This window comes from Neophocaena asiaeorientalis, unplaced genomic scaffold (assembly GCF_003031525.2).
Source record: "Neophocaena asiaeorientalis asiaeorientalis breed wild unplaced genomic scaffold, Neophocaena_asiaeorientalis_V1.1 scaffold635, whole genome shotgun sequence".
Classification (NCBI taxonomy): domain Eukaryota; kingdom Metazoa; phylum Chordata; class Mammalia; order Artiodactyla; family Phocoenidae; genus Neophocaena; species Neophocaena asiaeorientalis.
The window spans coordinates 230,232-257,874 of record NW_020174929.1 but is presented as its reverse complement, the minus strand read 5'-3'; the positions used below and the strand labels follow the sequence as shown (position 1 = coordinate 257,874).

General features: G+C 34.9%; 1 protein-coding gene across 2 annotated transcripts in view; it reads left to right on the top strand.

Annotated features, from left to right (window-relative positions):
• Positions 1-27,643, top strand: part of EPHA3 (EPH receptor A3) — a 355,098-nt gene that overhangs the window by 210,697 nt on the left and 116,758 nt on the right. For both annotated transcript variants that reach the window (XM_024761400.1, XM_024761401.1), the window contains exons 4-5: positions 18,835-18,990; positions 19,675-20,010. In XM_024761400.1, the coding sequence (XP_024617168.1) occupies positions 18,835-18,990; positions 19,675-20,010 (492 nt within the window). The remainder of the gene's footprint in view (positions 1-18,834; positions 18,991-19,674; positions 20,011-27,643) is intronic.

Below are 27,643 nucleotides of genomic sequence, written 5' to 3'. Positions count from 1 at the left end.
TAAATTCATTTATCTTTTTTCTCTGTTCTTTTTTCCTATATAATCTGAGAACTTTTGGGGAAAGAGGTTGAGAGGGGAGCTAATATTGTGGCATGGCATGAGTACTAGCTACCGTAAATGCACACACATACACAAGTGCATATGCATGTATGTATGTATGTAATCTGTTTCAATAAGCATTAACTATCAATTTTTTATTGGGGGGTGTTAGGATACCTAATATACAAAGATATATAAGGGATAACTCCTCTTCTCATTGAATTTTCAGTGTAATAGGGCTGAGAGCCCCACAGAGAGATAATAAGAGTATAATATATTAAGATTGAAGTATAAGCAAGTGCTAAAATTACAAACATGAGAACTACATAGTTAGTACACCAGTCAGGATGGTGAGAAAACTGAAAGTCATAGAGACTAAGCACAGTGACACTACTCATCAAAACCCTATCCAGAGGAGTGGACTTGCCCCAAACTTGTCCTGTTGGGAGACAGGCTTATCCTTTGTGTGAAAATGGGGGCCTCAGACTGCGTAAACTGATGCCATAAAATGTTGAAATAGCTTCCCTCTCTCTTAATGCTAAGCTACCATGTGAATTCCCTATTAAAAAAAATAAAAAGATTAGCACATTTTCAGTTGAGGATCATGGTGTAACATCTTGCTTTTGATATGCTATCTATAAGTATCCGTAGAAATGAATTTAAGATACTCTTAGGTTTGTGTCTACAAATAATGGTATACATATACATACATATAAAACATTCATAAACACCAGTTTGCTCTGTTAGTATTTTTTAAATGTGTGGATTTAAGCAATGGCTGTGTTCAAAATGTTCAGAATTCTAAGCACTAGAAATTTCTGATATTGAAAAAATTGCATACTTCTAAGAAGGGTGACTGTTTAATTTATATTGTCATACTACTCATTTTATTGATAATATTTAGGAGAATGATAGGCATGCATGCATGTACAAAGAATTCAAATAGAAAATGATGGGGAAAAACCAGATGCAAGTGCCAACTCCCTGCCATTATCCTCCCACAATGCCAAGCCTTTCACTTCGTCTGAAGCAGCAGCATTTCAGTGGCCTCCAGCTGTGTTCAGAATAGTGTTCATCTCATGGTGTTCCCTAGTGTCCCAAAGGTGTTTAATTATCAAGTTATAGTTGACACATATGAATGGAAATTCAGCAAATGAAAGAGTAACTTGTGATAAGAAACTAAAGGTGACTACAGGAATATTATCTTTGCTTTGGGGGAAACATGTTCTCCAATGTGATCATTGAACTATCTTATGTCATCTTCTAATCCTGGGAGACCAGTGCTAAATAGATGACCAAGTCTGTTTATTCTAGGATGTGAGATTTTAAATAAAACAACAATCCTGTGAACTTTTTTCTTTAAAACCATGGAGCTACATAGCAAGAGTTTTAATCCTTGTTTAAACTTAATTATATGCTTATTTAGAATCTTGATTAGCAAAAATTAATTATTAGGTTACCAGCAATGAATACAGAGATACAACATCACAGAAAGTATTTGAAAGTCTTCTACAACTTCTGAAAAATCATCAATGGAATATTCAAATATGGTATTATTGACTAAAATTACTTTATTCACGTGGTAAGTAACAACCTATCTCAATGAATTTACTATAAATTCCTCTGTAAAGTAAAATTGAAAAGAAATTCCTCAAGCAGAATCAGGATCATCCTAGCTATTGAAAAGTCAATTTTGTGCCAATAATAATTGATAGAGGAAGGAATGATGGATAATATAAATTTAGGGAAGGGTACTTGTTTTGTTTCTGTTTCTCCATGGGGAAGTTCACACCACTGGCTTGGCATATTAGACTGCTCCCAGAGTTCAATATAGGAACATGTATGTAGAATAAAATATTATCAAAAGCACATGCATTCCAGGTTAAATTGACCCGGGATAAATTTGTTATTTGCTCTTAAAGTTCTATGCCATGAGCACAATGGAAGCACCACATGAGATGGAGGAAGACCTGGTATCAATTCCATCTACAATCACCAGTGAGGTCTGAGACCCACCATGGGGTCTGGTACAAATTCCCTCAACGTAAGACAGCACCCAGCTAGGTAGGGCTGGTCAGGACTAGAGCACAGGTCTGTTACCTCCCAAACTTGAACTGTTCTTTCTTCTACATGAAAGGATAGAGTTGAATAAGGAAGCTGTGCTTATAGTTCAAGCTATTGATAAAGTAATAGTAAGTTAAAATATGTAAATATTAAGATAAAATAAGTTAAAATATTTATGCTCTAAGGAAATGTTCTGAAACTACTTCAATAAATAAGCACTCCCTTTAAATTTCTGTTAGTCCGTTAGAAGACCTGCAACATTCTACTCATTTATTAATTGCTTGTGATTCTGAGGAATGCTTAATTTATTACCAAGTATGAATAAACGGTAAGGAGTATCAAAGAGCCTTGTAAATCAGCTTGGACAAAGGAGCAGGTTTAGAAGTATATATAAAATTGAATCCCTAAATATTCAATTAATAAATACCATAAGAGAAATAGACTCCGTGCTGTGCTACTTTTGCAAAAATCAAAAGGATGAGAAAGAGTTAAAATAGCATTCTATAAATGATATTAGGCTTCCTGAAGGAATATAATTTATAAGGCTGAGCTGCTGCTCCTAGCGCTATGATATTTAGATGTATAAATGTGTTGGCTTCTGTTAATTTAGATCTATAGTATCTTATGCAGGGTGGAGCTGAAGTATCTTATTTCTGAGGTTTCACTTGCCATAGGGTAAGTCTAGAATTTTGGTAGAATTATATAAATTCTGGCATAAACTATTCAAATGAATCTGCTTCATTGGAAAAGTCCATTTGGGGAAAACAAAACACAGTGACTGCACACAAAAAAGTATATACTCAGGAGAGTTTCCTATTTGGCACCAAGGAATTATTCAAGTATCCATTGGGTCTTTGGAAATAATTCTGTGATCACCTAAAAGAGCCTGCCAATTATTGCCATATGTGCATGTGGTTTTCACAATCTGGACACTTATCCCCTAGGATTTGGACTAATAGCTCTAGCCTTTTACTTCTCATTAACTGTCAGAAAAGCTATCAGACAGAGGAGACATTGGTCAGTGCCAACATGATACAGATTTGGACAAGCGGCTGAAAGTTGAAAGGATCATATCACCTTAGTCTGTACTTAAGAAGAAATAAGTCTCAGGAAAACTAAAGAGTTTCAAAGTCAGATATGTTTTGAAACTCAGTAAAAGAGGCTCTTTCAAGAAGCGAGGAGAAGATGTGGAGGCAAGTCGGCCAAATTTGTTAAGTGTTTGCTAGTACGTATGGCAGCCAGAAAATAAAAATAAAGAATTGGCAGTACTGGGGGTGGAAAGAGTGAATCTATATAAAGAAGCAAAGAGGCTTTGAGCTATAAAGTCAGAGGTAATTGTTTCAATTACCCCTAAGGAGACCCATTCAGCACCTTCCACCAGTAAATACAAGGGTTACAGAGAAAGTGAAGGCATTAGTCATGTGTGATGGGATGGACTGGCGTATCAACCAGGAACCAAGGGCAAAACATTGCTCTGGTTTGTCTGTGTTGAATAAAAAGTTGTATAGACATAATACATCTATGGAAATCTCCAGGGTCACAAAGAGATCATTGGAAGTATTGGGAACAGTGAAGGACTAGCCAAACATTTATCAATAATTTACTTTGACAAGAAGGTGCTGTGTTGTGATATATTTTTGTGAATCCTCTGGAAAATTATAATTTTAACAGAGAAGGATATTGCAGTAATATTTCAAGGAGAAATGAATGCCTAATATATTTCCAAAAGTAGAAAATTTAAGAAAAGGAAGATGAGGTTTAATATTGTTAAAGTATAATGACAAATCTATTGATTTTTGTCATAGATTTTAGAAATGTTTGTATACACTATGTAAATATTTAATTACTTTTATGAATATATAGTAATTTTAATTCCTAACATGTATTTGAAACATTATAGTCTCATTCAATTCTTATGAAATCCTGGTAGGTCTCCTTTACTATCCCTATATTATGGACATAGAGAAACTGAGAAATGAAGAGGCTTTGTAACTTGTTCAGCTGCATAGTCTGGAAGTGGCAGAGTTAAGATTTGAACCTGAGAAGCCTGCACATGTGCTCTTAATTACAATATGAACATTAAAATAATATCTTAGCATTAATGTTGCATTTTAAAGTGTTGCTCCAGTAGTCATGATATATTTTTGATGATCTGCTCATAATATTTTTTCCTTATCTGCTTTGTGATAAATAATGTGTATTAGCAAAAATCAGGCAAATGTTGAGTTCATGAACACAGATTTTCTGTTTGGGAAGCCAAGTATCTATTCATGAGCAAATCAAAATCAATATTCTGGTTTAATTACTACCATGTTGTAAGTGGAAAAATCACCCAACTTAGTAAAGACACTTTGTTTTTTCTAATATATCTGTAACATGGAAGATTTCTCCAGCAATATTTTATTGTACTCTTTTTACATAAAAAAGCCATATATTGCTTGATTATGTTGGCTCCTCTCAAAACCCATATTCTTGATAACCAACTTCATCTGGTGTCATTAAATGAAAGCCTATAGGACAAAGAAAACTAAATGTAGCATTTTCCTTAACATGAAAATATTGGAATCAGTTTCTTTGCAGTACAAATAATATAAGTACCACACAATTTAGTACAGCAAATGCTTACTTGGCATTTCCAATTGCCTAACACAATGAAATATACCCCCAATTAAACTATTGTGTCCTTACCTATATATATCCATTCATTCCATCCTCAGGAAATAGGGATAGCACCCAAAAACTCAAACAAGAAACTTAGATGTCAGTACTTATGCTTTCTTCTACCTTATTCTCGGCATCTGCGCTCTTTCCAAGAGCTATCAACGTTACCTACATAATGTCTCTCAAATGAATTCACGTCTTTCTATGCCCATAACTATTTTTCTATCTTCTATGCCCATAACTATTTTTCTATCTATGTCATATCTTCTCTAATCTGAATTATTTCGGTAGCATCTTGTCTGCCCCATTCTTGACTCAGTTCGATGCGTTTTCGCCAAAGGAGCAAGAATGAGCTGTTTGAAATGTAAATCTGACTGTGGTGTACCTTAGCGTAAAACCTTTCAACGACCTCCCGCACCACTTGCTGTGTAAAAACAAGCCCTTAATATAACCCTGAAGGCACTGCATGGCCTGATTGGTCTGCTTGCCTCCCCAGGCTGATTTGAGACCCAAGTATCCTCTCAGTTTCAGCTATACTCTCTTTTTTCTTTCACTTTCATAAACTATTAAAACTCCTTCCTGCCTCTAGGCTTTCACCCTAGAATGCTCTGCCTTCCACTTTTTGCTTCTGTCTTTTACATAACACATACAACCTTTAGTGCTTTGTACATATCACAGAAGATGATAGATTTCACTTTTAAGGTTAGATGGTGTACATATTGTAATCATTATTGTTACTCAATTGGAAATTCACGTACACCTTCTCTTCTAGGTTAATATGTTCATTCAGGAAATTAAGTTTCTTTAGTAAATAGACCTCATATGTTTTTTTTTATCCTGGAGATAGTTGCTTAAATATAATTGAAGAATTTCTTTAAAAGAAATGTTTAGGAGAAACTGGAGAGATGCCTAGTCTTCTTTATTTCTAGTTTTAAAATATGATTTATGATTTATCATTAATCATATATATAAGATTTTATATTATGTGTATCTTACATATATTATCTGCATTTAGCACCTAATGGAACACATACATATATATTTTTTAATTGTCTTGTCTTCTTCCTACTTTTGCATTATGGAACTTCATGATTGAGTCACTGCATGAGACTGATTCTTTAAAGGGAAATTTGGTCTACTAAGATGTTTTAGGATTGGTTAAACCTAGTAATTGGGCACGGGAAATATTATAATGGGACACTGCTATGGAGAGAAGGAGAAAGCTTCCATTATTCTCTCAAAATTTACTGCATTTGTTGGTCACTTTTCATGAGCCAAGCATTCTAGGTGCTCATTATCTTAGCTGTCACACCACAGTAATATAATAGGAGTTGAGTTTTAAAGAGTAAAATTTTTTTTATACATGTGTTTTATAAAAACAGGGTCAAACCTTCAGCATGTAGTTTATATGTAGGTCTAGTAACTCTATTGCCTTGTGAGATATATCACTTGTCAACTGAGTTAAGCACAGTTTTGAGAAAAGGATTTCAGGTAGTGGCAATTTTCTCAGTCCTATAAGTGCACACATGGTTAAATGTGAAGGCAATCAAAAATGAGAACTGGACTATGAGTTTGGATTATTTCAGATATTACTGAACATGAAATTAAATTTATGTAGTCACACAGTTTATTCTCCTTTTTTTAGATATAGCTTCCTACTATATTATCATCAAATAAATTGAAAGTACTGTGAACCAAGATTCCTCAGAAGGAAAATTGTATGTATGGATCCCGAGGTTATAAGTTATGTTAAGGCATTTTAAATGTGCTATTTTCTGGTCCTAATTAATAAAAAATTTATTGGTTTTAAAATCAGTTGTTACTTAGTTGTGCTGAATATATAATCAGAGTGACAAGTACAGATTGGGGAGAGTGCTAAGGCCTTTTCTAGGCATCTTTTCTTTTTTTAATTTTTATTTATTGAAGTATAGTTAATTTACATGTTGCGTTAATTTCAAGTGTACAGTAAAGTAGTTCAGTTATACATATATATATGTGTCCTTTTTCAGATTCTTTTCCGTTATAGATTATTACAAGATAGTAGGTCCTAACAAGGATTTACTTTTTAACCTATTTTTTATACAGTAGTCTGTATATGTCAATCCCAAACTCCTAATTTAATCTCTCCCCATCACCCCAGCTATCCCCTTTCTATTTCTGTTTTGTCAATAAGTTCATTTGTGTCATTTTTTTTTAGATTCCACATGTAAGTGATATCATGTGATATTTGTCTTTTTCTGTCTGATCTAAGCACCTCTTCTGAAGTGCATCAAATCTCCCCCAGTCTTGGGAAAGTTGCTATTTTGTTTAACTCTTGTTAGTATCCTAAGTATTGAAGAACTCCAAATACAATGTAAGTTTTTAGTGAAAAACACCTATATGATATATAAAGTTGAATACTGTATTTTCCTAGGCTACTTGAGAATCCTTTATGTCTAACAGACTAATAAATTACACCGTAAAGTGAAATGGCATTAGCCCTTTTTGTTTTTGATTAGAAACTGTTTATGGTATGCTTTTCCCCCACTACAAAATAAAGTTCCTTGTTTCAGCTGGTAACAAAGAGAAAGTAGAAAATCCAATCTATGATAAGCAGGCAGATTCCCCTGCACAGAAATCTAGCTCACAAATACCTTTCTAACAGACCTACAACAGTTAAGCATTTTCTGTTCATTATGAATAGAATTTCCTTCCATCAGAGCCATTCATCTTGCTAGACGTAGGCTTGAGATATTGTTGAAAAAAATTACTATTGGCAAACGGTTACTGCAAGAAAATGAGGTAATCTATTTTCCTTGTGCCAGTAAGATCTGTCTAATATTTTTATAGTCATACTATATAAATTTGTTACATTAATTTTAGGGTGATGGATCCATTGTCAGTTCTTTATTAGTTATCACTTTTAAGTTTTACATAATTAGAAGACAATGGAAACAGAAACACATACATATCTGTGTCTAGCAATCCCTCAGACTTGGGTATAATTTCTGGTTACAACATTTAAAATAGTGGGGTAAGCAGCTAATGCACTTAATATCATTAAACTTCAATCATCTCCTCAGGAAAAACAGAAAATACCTGTCTCACATGTTTTTTGTAAGTACAGAGATGAAACAGAAGTGTAGTGCTTGACATGGAGGGGATTTTCAGTAAATGATATTTATTATATTACAAAGAGGTGAGGTGTTCTCTTCAGGTAGCTAGATCTGGGGAAGGTGATGCAAGCAGGTAATGCAATCTGCCTGGCTTTTCAAAGGCTGCTGGGATAAGATATGACTCAATGCCCAATTTCCTTCCCAATCCCTCACCTCTCTAGCCTCGTGTACAAGATCTAAACCCCTAACTCTGCAGAATATAAGAAGACAAACAGTTATCTTGAATGAATTTCCAAAGTCAGTTAACAAAATCTTAAACAGTTATTCCAGAGAGTGGGTGGAATGTAATGATCTCTGCCCTGAAGAAACACTTGCAGAATGCACACAGCGGTCTAAATTAGAGAAACACACACACCTGCTGCAGACAAGACACACACACACTACTTGTGGCTATTTTAGCACACACAAAGACACACCCATTCTTTTTTCCCTCCCACTCCTTCCTCTCTCTGTCCTTCCATCCTGCCTCTCTCTCTCCCTCTCTCTCCTATCCACTACTTCAAGGATAGCAACACTGAGCACAGCTTACCAAATCTGAAGTTATCTGAGATGACCAGAGTGAATGAAAGCAGCAGACATCTTCCTGCAGTTGTTTTTACTCCTTATGTTCCAAACTCTTGTGTCCCAGTTATTTGTATTAAGTGGTATATATTTGCCAACTGTAAGCAATGCATTTTAATATTGCCTCTATATTTTCTCCCATTCTTTCTGCCCTTTAATTCTCTCCTCCTCTCAGATGGATTTAACCTTTTTAGTCTTTTTGTTGCAATGCATCTGTCTTCCAAGTTGAGTGTAATGTTCGAGGATAATAGTCATAACTATGAAAAAAATGTTCATCTCTATATTTAGAAATTAACCATTTTAAGGTATTCAAGCCTGTTGCATTTTATTTTCATAACACCATTAAACACTACTCTCTATTTCTGTGGCAACTGCCCTTCTTGTGCAAATAGAAAAATATTTTTTCTTGAATAAGATGGAATTAATTTTAGGTGAAATTCAAATTTATAAACATACTGTTCTACACAATTATGAATGTTTGTGTCTTCCTTAATAGTTTCAAAATAAATGATTGGTTTAAGGTTTTTTGAAACACTCATTCAGCTAATGATTGTGCTGATCCAATGGGCATCTAATTTAATAGTTTTTTATTTTCCTTGTGAAATCCATTCTTACACATTTAAGGAAGTGAATTTCAGAATGCTTTGAATATTAATCCCCTTTCTATTTTGGAGCAAGTATTTCCCAAAAGCATAAAAATAAATTAAAAGAGATCCTAGAATTATATTAGCTCATTTTTTTTCTATATTACCTTATACATTGCTGTTAGCCATGAAGTAACTCAAAGCAAATATTGAATACTTTTAAATTGCAGACTTCTCCTAGTTGGTAATATTTTGTGATTATAAAGTAAATGCTCAGTGTATAAAAGGCACATTAGAGGTTTATTTTAAATCCATTTGCTTTCTAACCAGAAATTATCAAATAGTCATTTTCATAAATTTAACAATAAAAATGGAATGGAAAGGTGATAGGATTATAAGAATTGTTAAGGTATACAGTTGAAAGTTGCAGAGCTATTTCCTCAGAATAGAAAGTGACATTATTTAAAAATAAACTTGCCTAAAATATAAAGCTGATTTAAATACAATAATGTCATCGTTCCACAAAATTCTAGATGGCTCTCTGTTTTTTTTTAGAGAGTGGATCATTAACAATGTAGCTAAGAGAGCAAATATTTTTGCAATGTGTCTTACAGTGTTTACAGAATTCTTTTCCTCTGAGTTTTCCACATTTTATAGGTTTTCATTTAAATCCTGGATTTTTTAAATTGTGCTATTTTCTATGTAAATTTTCCCAAGTGGAGATAGAATTACTTGAGATCAAAAGTGTGAAATTCACATTAGTGGGGCTATCAACATTTGCAGTCAACCATAATTTTCCCCTATGTTGCTTTTTTAAAGAAGAGAGAGAAGAAAAATGAAACTCCTTGACCAGTATAATAGAAGCAAGAGCTAATCAAAACTGTGATGTGTGTGTGTGTGTGTGTGTGTGTGTAGGAAAAGAGAGTGAGAGAGAGTAATATACATGTGTAGATTTAGGCCCCACATACAGTACACATTTAGTTTTGCACTTACGTGATATGCACCTAAAGGTCAAATTACACACACACACACACACTATGTTCATTAACTATAGTGTTTTGATTCTTTTGTGTGTGTATGTGCAATCTTTATAATTCTAAGACTTTAATATTTTTAAGTTTTTCATTAGATAAGTGATATATTAATAAGCAAAAAATATAAACAATAAAAGGATTGCATACACATTGTTTTATTCTGCTTTTTTACCATAAAATATTATGAGCATCTTTCTGAGTGAGACATAATGTGTCTCATAAATGTATGAGAATAGCATAATTTATATATGGAATTGTATGAACATAGCATAGTTTAACCACCTTTCTAATTTGAGGCATTATATTCTTTCTAATTTGCCAATATTATAAATAGCATTGTTCATATATCTTTGTGCATATAAACATACAGAGGACCTGGTTGTTCTTTATGCATTCATGTACAATAGATCCTTGGAAAGAGCATCTGAAGTTTTCATGACTTGTATCTCAAACTCTAATCTGGGTGACTATGAATCTATGATGGCAATTCTATTCTCCTAAAATTGACTTATAAAGGTGAGTATTGGACTGCTGACCTCTCCAAGCTCTAGCTATATTTCCAGTGTAGTCCAGAAAATGCTAATCCATAGTAGGGCTTATTTTGACATGGAAGTGATTTACCTCCTCCAAAATCCCTTCCAAGGAATGGTTTTCTTAAACATTCCAATGTTATTCTGCTCTAAAGAAAACTTCTGGCACTATTCTCAAAAGCTTTTCCAGGCTGTCTCTCAATATATTCTGACTATAGGTTTGGGTCCTATGCATTTTATGTTCACCACAATAATATCCCATAAAAATGATTCTCTCTTTCATTATCGGTCTCTCTCTCTCTCTCTCCCTCCCTCCCTCCCCCACCTCCCCTCCTCCCTCCCAGTTTTAGTATTTACCTGCTCATAGCATACATGTTTCTATGAATTTGTAAATTTTATTAATTGGTCTCATTCTCTGGGCATTGATAATTAAGAATAGAAAAACTCAACTAGTCCTACTCCTAAAGCACACCGTTCTTCCTTGAAAGTAGAAGACAACTGAAAAGCTGGCAAAACACAGCGTCCTTAGGACCAGGGTCTCTTTTAACATTCTCTTGGTGGTGAACATGCATTGAACATATTTCAGTGTTACTGGCACCTGTCTTGCTAAATCTGATGGAACAACAACAAATGCAATAAAGTCTTGTTACTAAGCTATCTTTGAGCCACACTAGATTGTGATTGATTCTGTTGTGTGTAATAGTATGGTGGCATTTTGCCTTAGGCCTTTTTTATTGAACAGTGAAGGAACAGAAGAAGGAAACACTTGATCACTTTGTAAATGCTGCACATTGCAGGCAGGGTTTAATGACTGAACGTAGCCACTACCAGTGTATTGAAATGCCTCTGCCTTGCCTCAAAGCATTGTACCTCTATTCAAATGGCAAAGAATAGAGTTCCTGTAAGATTGTGGAGTACAGCTCATTTTGGGAATAAACAGTTGCTTTGACCTTGTACTGGCAAATAGACCCTTTCAGGCCTGGAACTGCAAGGCCAGGAAATCATCTGTTTAGTCAGTGCTGGTTCTGGTCATTAGTTTGTGTTTATGGCTGGGAATTGATAATATAGCCCTGTGTGTATAGAGCTCAGGTCTGAATACTAAAAAGACCCTATTTACCAACAGCTTTATTTTTTAATTTAAAGTTAATTCAAATTGAAATGAGCCTTTTAACCCTTAATTAGTACCATGTTTTCTCTTAAAAGTCAACCACATTAGTCAACTGGAGACAAAATTCACTTTGCAATTGAAAAGCTGTCTACTTTCTTTCAACAGCAGCCACCATGGTTTACTAAGTGCATTTGTTTTCCTTTCACTATGGTAACTTTACCCATTCTCTGTATCAGCATAACTCAAGCCCATCAATTACATCTTAGAGGAAAAGTGTGCTATGTGCTTTGGGAATGAGATCAAGATTCTATCTGGAAGCTTTTTTATAATTATTATTCATTGTATAGCTAGTGCTCATAATACTCCCTATTTCATACTTTTTTTCTTTATATTTTTCCAAAGCTGGTAGTTTGTTATTTTATCTCACTACTGACCCATAGTATTTAGTTCCTGTTTTACTCTTCTTTATAAATATGGAATCAGCAGATTCCCAAAATATTTCTAATTCATTTATTACAAATTGGTATTATTTTGGCTTCCTTCTCTTATTTTATTCATATTTTTAGTGTTCTCAATAGAAAATTAACATTTGGCAAGAGCTTCTTCATTTTTGTTCTACTGTGGCCCATCCTGGGGCTTTTTCAATAAGTTTTGGGGTTCGCTTAGTAAATGAACATGCATACTCTCACTAACTGGGCACTTAAAATCGAGGAACTAAAAGGTAGATTAACAAGAAAAAGACAAATAAAACCTCACTTCAGACTAACAGAAGGAAAATGTTTTGTCTTTTAAACTGTATTTTCAGTATCGTGCTAGTTTTCCTTACTGTTAAAAGAGAAAAAGAAAATCACACCTTCCTACATTTTAAAAAATTTAAAATAATAATTAATATCGATATTTTAGTTTTTTATTTATTCCTATAAGATTTCCCAGCTTTTAAACATTCTAGTCTATCTAAAATATACATAAAAGGAAGAATATAATGAAACATAGTTCTATTATGCTACTGGGTAAGATGAAAATATAATAATAGGGAATTATTTGCTTGGCGGTGAATTTATCATTCAATCCGTCCAATCATGAAATCCACATACCCTTTGAATATATACTGCTCTGATATAGAAAAACACTGAGAAGGGCAAAAACCTGTCATTTCTTGATTCAAGTATATTTCTTTTAAATCAGAAGAGAGCCTCTTTTCTTTGTCTTGTTGCCCTACGTGATTTTGTAATTTCAATGGCTTAAATCACGGATGAAAGTGAAGATGCTTTTTCTAATTTTTTCTACTTAGAAAGTTCCAGGAATCCTACAAATTTTGGTACATGAAGCATTAACCTTTTAAAGTGTCTAGGTTGAAGAGTATTAAGAGACAAGATAGTTGATAACCATCATTTGATAAATGAAGAAATTGAAATCCAGAGAGGACAATTGGTTACAAGTTAATTATTCATTTAAAAAATGTATTTCATCAACTGCTAGGTGCTGGGCAATGTGCTGGACACAGAGCATGCAAAATGAATAAGAAAAAACTCATATCTCTATATTGCTCAGGATCTAACCTGGGAACAGATAATAATAACTAAAAATGAATCTTCAGACTTATTTTAGAAGAGGAAGCCACTATCCCAACTACCTCATAAAAACTGGAAGACACCTGGTCAGTGACTTTGAGATAATACCTATTTAGTAGAAAAAACTAGATCAAAACCTACGTTTCCTCTTTCCCAGTCTAGTGGTCTTCCCGTAAGATGCTGAAAACCTTGAAGAGTTGGGATATAGAGAAGTGAAATTAGGAAATTTCTTGGTGAAGATTACTTAAAACTGTTGTGTTGCAAAGTGTCTTAGCACTTACATTCTCAAGTGAGAAGATCCATTTCTAAAATAACGGCACCATATGGAATTAATTGGTCTCCTGTTTAAAGCTAGGATTGTGAATTTTATCACTGTGACTGGACACAATAAAATGTCTAGGTCATCTTAGGAGATCAGTACATGTTTGGTTTTTGAAAGTGAATAAATGAAATCCAAACATTACATGAACAAGTCTGATTCCTAGTAAATCCATGATGATATCCAGTAGGATTTGAGGAGGTGCTACATCCCATTTTTACTGGTTAATTTAGTTTCGTGTATCATTCCTACTTTGCTTGTTCAAAGCCCAGAGTTCCTGCCACAATTAACTAGTTCAAAAATCTCCATAACAGCAAGGGGATAAAACGTCTCTGGGACCCAAAAAGGGGCAGCAGTTTGCCTCCACTTAAAAGATCTTACACTGTTTAATCACTCTTTGGTTTTACTACCCTGAGGTAGAAATCTATGAATAATTCTACCAGTGTTTGACTGACAAGAACATGTACTACTGGGTTATGGGAGGAAAGATGTAAATCAGAATTCTGTCATTTTGGCAGCAGGCTTTGAGTATGTGCATTTCCACCTTAGTTAAGTATTGCTTTCTAGCTGGCCAACACAGGGAAAGCCTTAAGTATATAGCATAAGTTTGTTTGTTTGTTGTTTTTAAACTTAAAGCTGGATAAACCTGAATTAGTATTAATTTGTTTACTTTTCTTGCATGTTCTCTGTTCTTTGATATTCTGTAATAAGTTGACAAAGACTTCCTTTAAGTAAGAAGACACATTAACATATCCACTTTCTACTTATTACCTGGGTTTTACTTTTCGTATGCTGAACCTTCTCATTCTCTAACGTAATGCATAAGGAGAGAAATGTGCACACTGTTATATTAGCAGTTTTATATTCAAGGAAGGGAAGGAGATACTTTTAAATTACAATCATTGCAAAGATAATAAAACACGAGTACTGACTAATGCCCCGTAGAGGTAGAGTTTCAAATTTTTCCATGAGGATTTTTTTAAGAATGAAGAAGATATAACAAAAGGATAGGTATTTCAGTACAAGATGATTTATTGCAAGGGAGGGAGATTATTTATTGGTGGGAAAAAGTTTGAAGTAAATATATAAAGAACTTCCCCTTATACATTTAAAGATAGTGTTTCTTACTAGTATAATAATTTTATTAGTGAATACAAACTTTTCAGTCATATTCTCAAATTTGTTGAACAATATGAGTCGAGGATTTAGAGATTTTGTTTGTATCAAGAAAAAGAAAATTTACTTGTATGGCTCCCACATATAGTGAGGTCACCCTATTCTTAAAGTTGACAGGCAACCTCTGCCCTTCCAACAAAAGTTCAATTGCTCATCTGCCCATAACAATGTTACACCTCAAATAGATAGAAAATCCTGGACAATACAAGAGAACATCAGCCTTTCTGAAATGGTGTCTTAACTAGGAATAGATGAAAAAAGACTTGCATGTGTTTATTTAAATGTGTTGCATTAAATTTTTTAGATGACTATTCTTCAATGGCATACCAACAGCTTAGAATTGGTAGGAAAATGATTTGCTTTTAATGAGTGATTTACATAAAATTAAAAGCAGAAATTTTCTTGCTTATTTGGACTATGAATTTCTTTGTTATCTTGGGCATTCTGTTTGTGCTTCAATTGTTCATTTAAGAAAATTAATATCTACCTTGATTATTTCAATAGAACTGTTGTGAGATTTAATTGAGATGGTATATATATATATATTTTTTTGTTGTTGTTGTTGTTGCGGAACGCGGGCCTCTCACCGTTGTGGCCTCTCCCGTTGCGGAGCACAGGCTCTGGATGCACAGGCTCAGCGGCCATGGCTCATGGGCCCAGCCGCTCCGCGGCATGTGGGATCTTCCCGGACCAGGTCACGAACCCGTGTCCCCTGCATCGGCAGGCGGACTCTCAACCACTGCGCCACCAGGGAAGCCCGAGATGGTATATTTGAAAGTCCTTTATAAAAAGTGTCGACCAAATTTAGGATATTACCATAGAAACTAGCATTGTACTCAGGATAGAGTTAGCATTCAATGAATATCTGTTAATTGGTGATTAAATCCTATCAGCTATCTATCAGGTGCCAGAAGATGCAGAGTAGAGCCTATCCCTAACTGTGTGTCACGTAACATCCTGGATTTTCAGACGTAAAACACACAAACTGACCACTGGGTTTTCTTAGGATCTTTTTAGCTCCATTAAGCTATTCTATATAATTAATACATCTCAACTGAATTCTCTTTGTCTTTTTTATCATTTAGAAATGCTTTCTGCTACAAGTAAAAGAAAACTTGACTACAGTGACTTAAACAAACAAGGTGTTACTTTTCTGACATTATAAGAAATCCTGGGCTTCCCTGGTGGCGCAGTGGTTGAGAGTCCGCCTGCCGATGCAGGGGACACGGGTTCATGCCCCGGTCTGAGAAGATCCCACATGCCGCAGAGCGGCTAGGCCCGTGAGCCATGGCCACTGAGCCTGTGCATCCAGAGCCTGTGCTCTGCAACCGGAGAGGCCACAAGAGTGAGAGACAAGCGTACCGCAAAAAAAAAAAAAAAAAAAGGTTAAGAAATCCTGAAATTGGTGCTTGCTGGGTCAACAAGAGCAGGGTACACATCTCTCTGATTTTCTTGACCTTTAACTTAGTGTCTCCTGTAAGTCATTACGCCCATAATTAATGCAAGGTATCCCAAAGACTTTAATCAGAGTTCTGTTTGTATCTCTTTAGCCATCTCTTTGGTCATAACTTTGGCCATCCACCCCTATTTGCAATGATCTGACTTAGGGAGTACTTGGCAGAATGCAGTTCTGAACAAAATCAGGATTCTATTAGCAAACAGGAAGCAGGACTGAGATATTGAGTATGTAACCAACAGTACCCACCACATTCCTCTAGTTAACAGTTTGTCTTTTCATGTTGATCTATTTGTGTATTTAATTATGCTTCTTACAGGCCAACTTGTACTGTCTTAATCTTTCTCAAATGGGAGTCCTGTGTATTTCTTCCAACAGATCAATCAGAATGGAGTGCTTGCTCCATGTGGCCTGTGTTAAATTTCTGTTGCCTGCTTTCAAATTTCAAGGGCGTTTTTGGGATGGACAGAATTAGGGACATTTGTATCTTTAAGACTAACGAGGAGACTGAACAAAAGTAGATGATTGACAGATATTTATTCAACTGCATGTATATGTGCCTACCTGTCTTTTACTCTTCTCATCTCTAAGGTTATTATTTACTCATAATTAAAGTCTGGTTACTAATTCAAGTCACATTCTTAACTTCTAGGCTTAATAACTATAGCTACTTTCAATACTATCAGAAATTCTGTGCTGTGGTGCTGTAGCTAAGTGATTGTGTGACTATCTTGTCTTTAAGTATCACATAGTATAGCTGTTTATAGTATTAACAAAAAGTGATTGAGTGTTTAGTGAATACCTTTATACCTAATGTTGTAAAAACTATAAAAGCCTGAAATAAAAACACAGATAAATTTACAAGCAAACAAAATAACAAAGTACATTGGAACACTGCAACTTAATCTTTTAAAGACTCAGCAATGCCCTCTTGCAAATTTAAAGGCACTCAATAATGAGCTAAATTGAAACCAGAAGTTAAGTGCATAGTTTGTTTATACTTTATACCGTTTCCCCCTGAGGCAATATGACATAAGATATGAGTGGACCTTTCTAACCAGTGCTTAAGGACAATGTTCAGAAGTTTATAATCCTAATCCAAGTTTGGTTAGGGCAATAGAATTTATTTGACTGGCTCTCAGTATGATACCAAAAGTTGTTCAATTTAATGTAATATGGTCATTGAGCAGCCATTCTTAGTAAGAACTTGAAAACAGCAAGACTCGATTAATGATTACTATCATTTTAAGTAATTCTAATTGTTGGTCTTGTCAATGTATTTTCCTTGGGAGTGTTATCTCCCAAGATATGTTCAGTAGGGAGATACACTATTATAGATACAGTGTGTTATCTTTTAAAATACATTTAGTGATTATAAAAGTTAAGATTTATTCACACAGGTTTTATTTGAATGCAAATAACCTGTTATTCACAATATGAAGTTGATATAAAAAAATTTTGGAATTCAGTGATAAACATAGTCTGTAGGGTCTAGTCTCTAAGTGGTTTAAGCCATCAAATCTCAATGTAGCTTTGAAGTTGAGTTTTAGAGACTTAAGAAATTATTGGCTTCCAAAGAAACTTAAAAATTTAAGATCCTGAATTCCTTCCTCAAAGGAATGTCAAGGGACTTTTGTTAGGGTTTTCACTATGATTTCAGTTCTCACGGTAGTTATGAAAATGGACCAAATAAAACAGTACAGCATTTTAAATTTTATATCAGATTACATGAAAATACTATAATGGAGACATTTCTGTAAAAGCTGTAAATAGATAGTGAATATTAAATGGGTAGCTGAAATAATATCTGGTAACCTGTTCATTGGGCTTAAAAAAAAACATGTCATTCAGAGATACAACTGGAAAGAAAGAAGATAAGTTATTTTTAAAAGCGTTAATCTAGTAATAATTCACAAGTATATCAGTTTAAATAGAAATTATACCTCCCTGTGTATTTGAGATACAGACAAGGAAATAAATTAAGACCTTTCTTTTAGGCCATTACCAGAGAAGTTAGGAAATGACACTGTCAAGGGCAAACAAAATATCATAGCTCAGGAGAACCATGTATCAAGAATCTTAAAATATAGACAAAGCCGTGACTTCTTTCTTCAGTTGCTTGCAATTTGTGGGGATAAAGTTGTTCACACAGAAACTAATTAGAAAACAAGTGGGTACTATATTAAGTACTAACTGCAGAGACTGTACACATTGCATCATGTTTAAAAAGGGAATGACTGCATGATGACATGGCTTTGCTTTATTTTCTCCACAAATAGTCCAATGCCAAGTAAAGCTGTGAAAACATGAGATGGAAATTTCATCACACTCTAGTGCCAAAATAATCTAAATCTTGTGGGGTTTTTTTTCCCCCTTAACATTTGGTGCAAATACAAACGTATATGTGGAGAAACTACATTGGGCCACATTATTTGCTTCTATGAATTCTGGGAGAAGGAAATAGATTTTATTCATAATGAATGCATGCCCTAGCCTCCTGAAATCTGTTTTATGTATTGTCAAGAATATATTTTCAAAATTATCACAAAATCTTAAAAGAGTCATTTTGTTTGTAGCTTGTCGACCAGGTTTCTACAAGCCTTCGGATGGTAATGTACAGTGTGCTAAGTGCCCACCTCACAGTTCTACTCACGAAGATGGTTCAGTGAACTGCAGGTGTGAGAATAATTACTTCCGAGCAGACAAAGACCCTCCATCCATGGCTTGTACCCGTGAGTAGTTTTGCTGCAACCCATGCCTCCATGTTTGTTTTATTTCCTTTTTTCTTCTTCTTATTGTTTTTTTTTTTTTAAAGCATTTGGCCCATTTCCTTCTGCTCTCCATGTGCAAATTAAAAGCTTTCTCTGCTTCACTCTCCATGCTTGCCTCACCACAAATGCAACATTTATCACACAAAATGAATTAGTTTTTAAAGCACTTACTGCAACAGGACACCCAGAAGGAAAGAAAATTTTCTATATCTTGTTTTAGATCTTGCATAATTTTGACACGGTAGGGGAGGTTTAGGCATGGGATTTGTATTTTTACTTTTCTATTCCCTCTTGTTATATGTTGGTCATAGGTCATAGAGAAAAAGAACTAAGATTTATAAAACTAATACTAAAGTTTTCATAACTATTCACAAGGGCATTGAATTTAGTGGTAAATTCCTTTGTTGGACTTCGTGAATGCATCTTCAACCTGGAGTCAAAACTCCCCCCCTTCGTAGCTCGGGGAGGACAGCACTCTTGAATCCATGTGTCTATAATCTCATGGATCCTCTGAGGATGAATTAAAAGTATATAATAAAGACAAGATGGTTATTTACCTCTTTCAGTTCCACTGTAAATTATCTATTTCCCTTGTAGTAGAAAACAGAAGTGAGGCTCATTAATCTTTGTTGAACTACTTTGCAGGACCTCCATCTGCACCGAGAAATGTTATATCTAATATAAATGAGACCTCGGTTATCCTGGACTGGAGTTGGCCCCTGGACACAGGAGGCCGGAAAGATGTTACCTTCAACATCATATGTAAAAAATGTGGGTGGAACGTAAAACAGTGTGAGCCATGCAGCCCAAATGTCCGCTTCCTCCCTCGACAGTATGGACTCACCAACACCACGGTGACAGTGACAGACCTCCTGGCACACACTAACTACACCTTTGAGATTGATGCCATTAATGGGGTGTCAGAGCTGAGCTCACCACCAAGACAGTTTGCTGCAGTCAGCATCACAACTAACCAGGCTGGTGAGTACATGCTGGATGCTTCCTACTCCTGCCATCTCAGAGCCAAGTAATAGTTCTCACAAAAAGAGTGGAAGAAAGGGTAGGAAAAAAAAGATTTGAAAGAGCCCCAGGTTATTCTTTTTTATTACTTTTAGACAGTTATGGTACATTAAATAGCTCAATTTAATTCTTCAAAGTGAGAATAAATCATATTTGTTAGGTGATTTTAAGCTAGTTTAATCCATTGCTTCCCAATTTGAAATCTTTAAACATCTGGGGCTCTGGAGATAGTACTTATGGGGCTCCTTGCATCATTTCTGTATTTTCAAGAACTAAACAGACATTGAATCTAGCTTGGAAAAGGTTATGTACGATATTTAAAACTATAAATGTCTTTACCTTAGTTATAATTATATCAAATTTTGTGTATAGTTATTCAGTTATTTTATACTCCCCAGAAGCTCTGGGTAGTATAGCTCAGATAGTTAAAACTCTCTTATTAATTAAAATAAAAGAAAAGAAACACATTTTATTTAATAGATACAATTTGTATTTAAAAATTAAAAATATGGAATTGAGGAGAAGCTTAGTAAAAAGAGGTCTTGGTGGAAAACAGTTGGAATCACTGATCTTTAAAATTTCCAGATATAAATTTTATGGTGATTTCATCAACTGTATTTTGCACTGACAATCTTTTCCTAATTAAAAAGAAAACACTGTGTTGCCAGATTGTAAGCAAAGGGCCTTTAATATGAAATAGAAAATTTAAATAAACTTCTCACCTTTCTTTATCTTGTATCCACAACATTTCTCTTTTATTTACCGTTAGTAAATCCTGTGTTTTTCAGTCACCCCTTAAATCTTCTATTTGTTTTTCGGTTCTCTGATAATTCTTGTGATATTTTTTACTATGGTTTTTTTTACAGTGTGGTGTCCAGAATTATTCATGGGGTTTTAGTTGTGATTCTCTCAAACATATAGAAGAATTACACTTTGCAAAGTATACAGAGACATGCCAGTGATATCCCTTTGAAATAAGACAGTCATTTTTCCAAGGTGATAACTGTGATGAATGAGTAAAAAACAGTTTTCTAATCAACAAAGCTGTGCAAAATTAAGCTGATAGATATTTATTGTGCATAACTGTTGCTACAAGATATCATAATTAGGGTTACATTTCAAACAATTCAGTTCAGAGATATTATTGTATAATTTATACACAAGAAAATAAACATTGGAGCCAAAAAAGGAGAAAAGGAAGAGACAGGATGGCCCCCTGAAAATACTTCAGCTAGAACTACAGACTCCCACATTTGCTCCCAGGAGAGCTAACCTTGAGTTGGAAGTTAGAATTGAGTATAAACTCAGCTTCTTTTCTACATTTGGTTTAAATTATGGAAGTTCCTCTGCTCTCTAGCGGGACTCGCTCTTTTCTTTGAGGATGTGAATACTGGATGTCAGAAGAAAAGAGAAAGGAGAGATGACTAAATTCTATCAGCTGGAAGAGGTCTTAGAGCAGCCAAATAACTAGCCAGGAAATTCACCACTTTCTTTCTTTCACTTGGCTGACTCAGGGAGGTTAGTTAAACTACCAAGGGTGCAAAACTAATAGGTGTCATCAGGGCTAATATTCACCAAGTATGCACAAGTATGACTCTGCTGGTTAGTAAAATTTTGTACTTATTTGCATAATGGTTAGAAGCAGACAAAGTTACTTCTGAAGGTGAGTATAGAAATGCACCTGTACTCGTTAATTCCTCAAGTACCCTAGGTAGCCCCCTAAACCCAATATATCAAGCCCCCCACTTCCTTCCCCATAATCTAGCAATCAAAAGGATAAATCTTGGCATTAGAGGAGTCTCCAGACCAGTCTGTCAGGTCGCCCTTCTTCTCGTAATCCAGCAACCAAAAGGGTAAATCCTGGCACTCGAGTGGTCTCCAGATCCCTGTGTGGGAACTTTTCCAACTTGAGGGCTCCATGTCCCTAGCATGCCAGTTGACAGATATTTTGAATATAACCCCTGGCAGAGTCCATGTTTAAATGTGTCTTTCTGATTCCACATCCCTCCTTTGTTCCCACTTTTCTTCTAGTCTCCTATATTGATGAAATTCTTATAATTTTACATTGTCTCATGGTGATAGTTTATTTATGGAAAAGACAAGACTTTTTAATGAAGTGCACTGAATCATTATTTTAATCTTGCTTACTGCATCTGTAATCTCTCCCACTTAAAGCTAGATCTCAGACCAAGCAACATATGCTTTTGTTTCGCTTTAGTTAATGATATTTAAACTTTGTAGTTAATATTTAAAGATTTGTAACTTAGGTTTATTTAACTGTCTTCCATGAGAGAGAAAAAAAAAGATGAGTAATGCTATTGCTACGTATCACATGATTATAGCTTCTCATATTCAATGAACACAAGAATTTTAAGAAGTTATAATTATGTGGCAAATAGCTTTCCCAAATCCCATCTTTCACTCTGATTTACTACCTTGTTTAAAACAAGAGCATCAATCTGTGTTATAATTATCTCCTAAGTCAAACAGAAGTGTATAAAAACAAGCAAGAACTCCTTATTTCCTATCTTATCATTGACCTCTGGCTTTCTGACAATGCATTTATCAAGAAACTAATAGTTCCAGATATATACAATGAATGAATCTAGGTAAAGTGGCAACCAAGAGCAGGCCAAGACTTTAGAAAAATAAATGGAGTTGATGCTTTGGCCCTCCCAGTTACAAATCACAGGGAAAGACAGAGATTCAGCAGGGATGATATCAGCTACTCTTCCTAACCCCACTCTCATTTTTCAGAAAAATCACAAATATGTCTACAACATGCACCATGAGGCATTTTATATATTTATCTCAGGGAGTCTGTATCATTTTTGTGCCTGGGGAGGTAGAGGTCTTTGTTCCATCTTCAAATCCCCATGGTAAGATATATAAGCAAGATTAGAAGCAATGCCATTTCTCCAGAGTGTTTCATTGTTTTGCTTTATTTTTGCTCTTGTGAAGGTTAATGGACTGGTAGCCTTGAGAAATGAGCTCCCGACGTCTAGAAAGATATGGCTATGACAGATACGATGCCTGGTGTTTAAATTCCTCCTTCCTCTCTATCTCTGACATGGTTATAAAGGGGAAATGTGAATGTGTCCCTTTTAATTTAGCTTGTGAGATTGAATTTGTTGATGTTTCTCTTGATTACATTGTAAAAGCCATGTGATGACCACACGATAAGGCACCTTCTAAATTGTGGAGGATTATGTTGTGAATTTGGGTGTTAGTTCCCAGCCCGTAATACTTTCACAAAGTATGTCAGTGAGATAAAAAACATGGTCTGTACGTAAAGATTGTATCCATGAATCCATCAGTCAAACATGTACAGAACGAATTGCAGATTGCAGAACAAAAATCTGTGACGTTATATCTTGGGGTAAATTGCTACTTCTTGTTTTCTTCTTTGAATGAGTATGTTTAACTTTCAGTTCTGGAAAAATCATTCCACTAGTGGAATATTTGTCCCTGTTTATTCTCAACTTCCATCATAGAATCTGCCCTTTCTCCACTATCCTATAGCATGTAACAATCTCAGGCAAGAAGAGGGGCCACTAGTAGAGAATATATGGGCTTTCAAGTTTTGAGATCCACCCCACGCCCATTTTACAGAAACTGAGATCCAAGAAGTTTTTTCAACGTTTTATCAAGCGATCAAACTTCTACTTATGTCTTCCAACTCCAACTCCACTTTCAACTTCTATTCTTGTGTTCTTTCTGCCATCCTATGATTCATGCCATATAGCTACAAAAAGAAATGCTGCCTTGGAGACAGAGGGGAGATTTGCTGGGAAAATCTACTGTACCCTATGCCATCTACAATAAACTTGGTCCTCGCTTCTCAGTCATTTATCACAGGGTTTCTTAGGGGTATTCTGCAAGAGATCTTTATCATCTCCACTCTTCCCCATAATTAATCTTATCCTTTACTCCCTCATCCTACACAGATGATTTTCTCTCTGTGATACTGTGATTTATAATAAGAAATATATATTTGGTCTTGGTCCCAGTTTATGGCACAGAGCTCCTAAAACTCCTAGAATTTCCTAAGTGATAAGAGCAATAATGGGTATTTTGTTATTCATAATAACCCCTTTCAGTCACATTTGAGTTTATGTTAATGAAGTGAGTTTTGGAAAGTCCCTAAGGATGGTGGCAGGGAAACAAACCATGTGATTAGAAGAACTTTTAGTCCCTCCACTCCTCAACCTCCCCTCTGGGTAGGGTGGAGGGGCTGGAGATAGATTTTAATCATCAGTGGTCAACGATGTAATCAATCATGCCTACGTAATGAAGCCTCCTTAAAAGCTCAAAGGACATGGCTCAGAGAGCTTTTGGGGAGATGCGCTGGTAGGCAACAAGTCTGGAGAAAGCATGGAAATTCTCTGCCCAGTACCTTGCCCTATTCATCTCTTCATCTGTCTGTTTCTGAATTGCATTCTTTTACATAATAAACTGTAAATCTAGTAAGTAAAATGTTTTTGTAAATTCTGTGAGCTGCTCTAGTAAATTAATTGAACATTAATTAAGAGGGGGTCATGGGAAACTCCGATTTATACCTGTTGGGTCAGAAGCAAAGATAACAACCTGGACTTGAGATTAGTATCTGAAGGGGGGGTTGGGGAAGTCTTATGGGACTAAGCCCTAACCTGTGGGATGTGATGCTAACTCCAGGTAGCTAGTATCAGAATTGAATTAAATCATAGGACACCCAGCTGGTTTTGCAGAATTGCTTGGTGTGAGGAAAACCCCACATATTTGGTGACCAGAAGTGAAGTATTGCATAGAGGAGACACACAGGAGTATACTTTTTCCTCTTACACCCTCCTAACTTATTAAGACCATAAAGTTTAGGAGGGAAAGGAAAATGCTATCTCACTGGCTTTTCTAAATCTTATTCGTCCTGTTTGTACTCACTAACTCCCATTGACTCCTGACTCTAAAGAGTGGGCTGTCGAGAAAATCTCTTCCCCTTCTAGCATCTTAGATAAACACTCTCCCGGCTCTTTTTCTTTGCCTTTTCTGTTGCATAGGCTTTTATTCATCTTAGAGGAAGTTACAAATAATTAAATAAAAGCAACAACAATACACACATGCTAAATACACACACGTATGCATATTACAAATTGTTTGACTCTTCATGATTTCATCTTATTTTTCTCCTAATTTTCAGTCTAAGATTAGATGTTTTCATAAAGTAATCCTTACTTCTCTCTTTGTTCTCTCATTCATAGTGCAGTCTGGTTTCTGTTCTCACTCTACAGAAGTGCCCTTCTGAGAACCAGTTATAATATCCTATTTGTACCTTTTTGTTAAAATGAATACAATTGTTAGGAAGAGTGTGGATCTCATAAGGGCCTGGACCTTGTCTGATGTTCACATCTGTGGTTCTCAGACTTAGAACAAGGCTTTCTAGCACCTTGTATTCACTCAAAAGTTTATTGAATGAACGAGTGATTGATTATTGGAAATGTCCACCATCCAAAAAAGAAAACGTTCTCCCTCAAACCACTTTCTCTCCTTATTTTTTTCCTCCCTACCAATGAGACCACCACTTTCCTCAGTTTACCAAATTCTGACACTTGGATTCATCTTTGGTTCATATGCCGCATTTAAGAAGTGATCACATGCTACTGATTTTTCCTTTGAATTGTTTCAGATCTTCATACTTTTTCTCCACACGTAGTGTTAGATTTTAAGGTTCTTAGTCATAACATTTATAAATAAATAATACCAAGAATTATAATAATCCTCTTTTAATTATGTTGAGATTCCAAAATAAAAAGGAATTGGAACTTAAGTGAATTAGTAAAGTCAAAATATCATACTGCTTAGCAACTTCTTTCCACTGAGATATTTGTAAAAAGGGTTAATGGATCAACAAGTATATTTCAATGCTCCTTTTATGTTCATGTAATATATGCTCCAGCCATGCAAGAATTTATGATAGAAGTATAGATTTTTAAAAAATTATACAAATCATATAAACTTGCAGAAGACACTATGTAATTAAATGAGTTAAGAAGTGGTGGTTGAAGGATTTTTGGGAAACCTTTGGAAAAAAGGGTTTAGATGTACTTTGAAAAATAGGAATAAATCAGATAGGAGTAAAGAAAAGGAAGTGTATATATATTACAATATTGGAATTGAGTTTCCTGGGTAGTAGGAAGGGTAGGCTGAGAAGAGGAGATGGATCTTGTTAAAGGGTGACAGGAAATCAGGTTGGATATGCAAGGAAGACCAAGCAACTGGTATGTTAGATAGTGGGATATTGGATGGAAATACATATATTGAGTGGAAGAGTAACCTCATTCAATCTGTTTTAAGAAGCTTAATCTTGAAAAGAGCATGGAACAGTGTCAATAAGTATAATTCTTCACATGTGAATGCCTGAATTATAGTGAAAGAATGACATAATTGGATTTAAATGAGTATTCGTATTATCTGTGATTATAATTTTCAAGTCTAAAACGGCATTTAAAAAATGTTGAGCCAAACATTCAAACAAACAAAAAAATGTTTTAGAAAATTTTGGTCTTTTCCTACTTACATTCTTGATTGCCAGGTAGTTGACATTGAAGTACCATCAGTCCTAGAATTCTTTTGCCTTGCAGTCTTACAATCAAACAAACAACTTTAGCATGACACTTAGGTAAATGCCACTCTGTTTCTCTCAATTTATAATAGCTGAAAAAGGTGTCCCTCCATTCTCTGGGTCCTGGTATCACTCCAGTATTTCCTTTTTCAACATACCCCTAATCCTTGAAATTTTTGATCCAGGCACGCACATTTTTAATATTTTTTTCTAGTTTCACTTAAACTTATTTTTTCCTCTATGAAGATTATCCTGACCTCTATACTTCCCTAGAGTAAATGGACCTGTCCCTCCTCTTTCAATTTACCCTATTGGAGTTGTGCATATATGTGTACAGTTTTTATCATAAAATTTAATTTGTTCACATATATGAAAGTGTTGCAAATAGTACCATAGTACACAATATGCGTATATACCTTAAGCCAGATTTCCTAAAAATTAACATTTTACTACATTCGCTTTATCATACTCTCCCCCATTGCCTTCTCTATAGAGATATTATTTTTTTCTGAACCACTTGAGTGTAAATTGCAGATATTACGCCCCTTTACTCCTAAATTCTTCAGTGCGAACTTCCTAAAGCAATGTCACTCTCTTACATAATCTCAATACATTTATCAAAATCAGGACATTAGCATTGTCCATATTATGATCTTATCTGCAGATATTAGTCAACTTTTGTCAATTATTCCGCGATGTCCCTTTGGCAAAAACAAATGGATGTTCTGTTTACCTTCAGTTTCTATCCATAATATAGTTCTTATCTACAATAATGAATAAATTAACCATTTTCTGTAAATTAAGTCAGATACAAAAATATGAAGGGAAAGGGAATCAACACTTATGGGTAAGACTTTCTCAGGGGTTTGATATCTCTCTAAGAGTTTCACAGTTTCCACCCCATTGAAAAATGACCAGTAAATAATATTATTTAAAAAAGAGAGAACTCGACTTAATTTTATTTAGATTTCCTGTTGAAGAACCATCAATTTATACAAA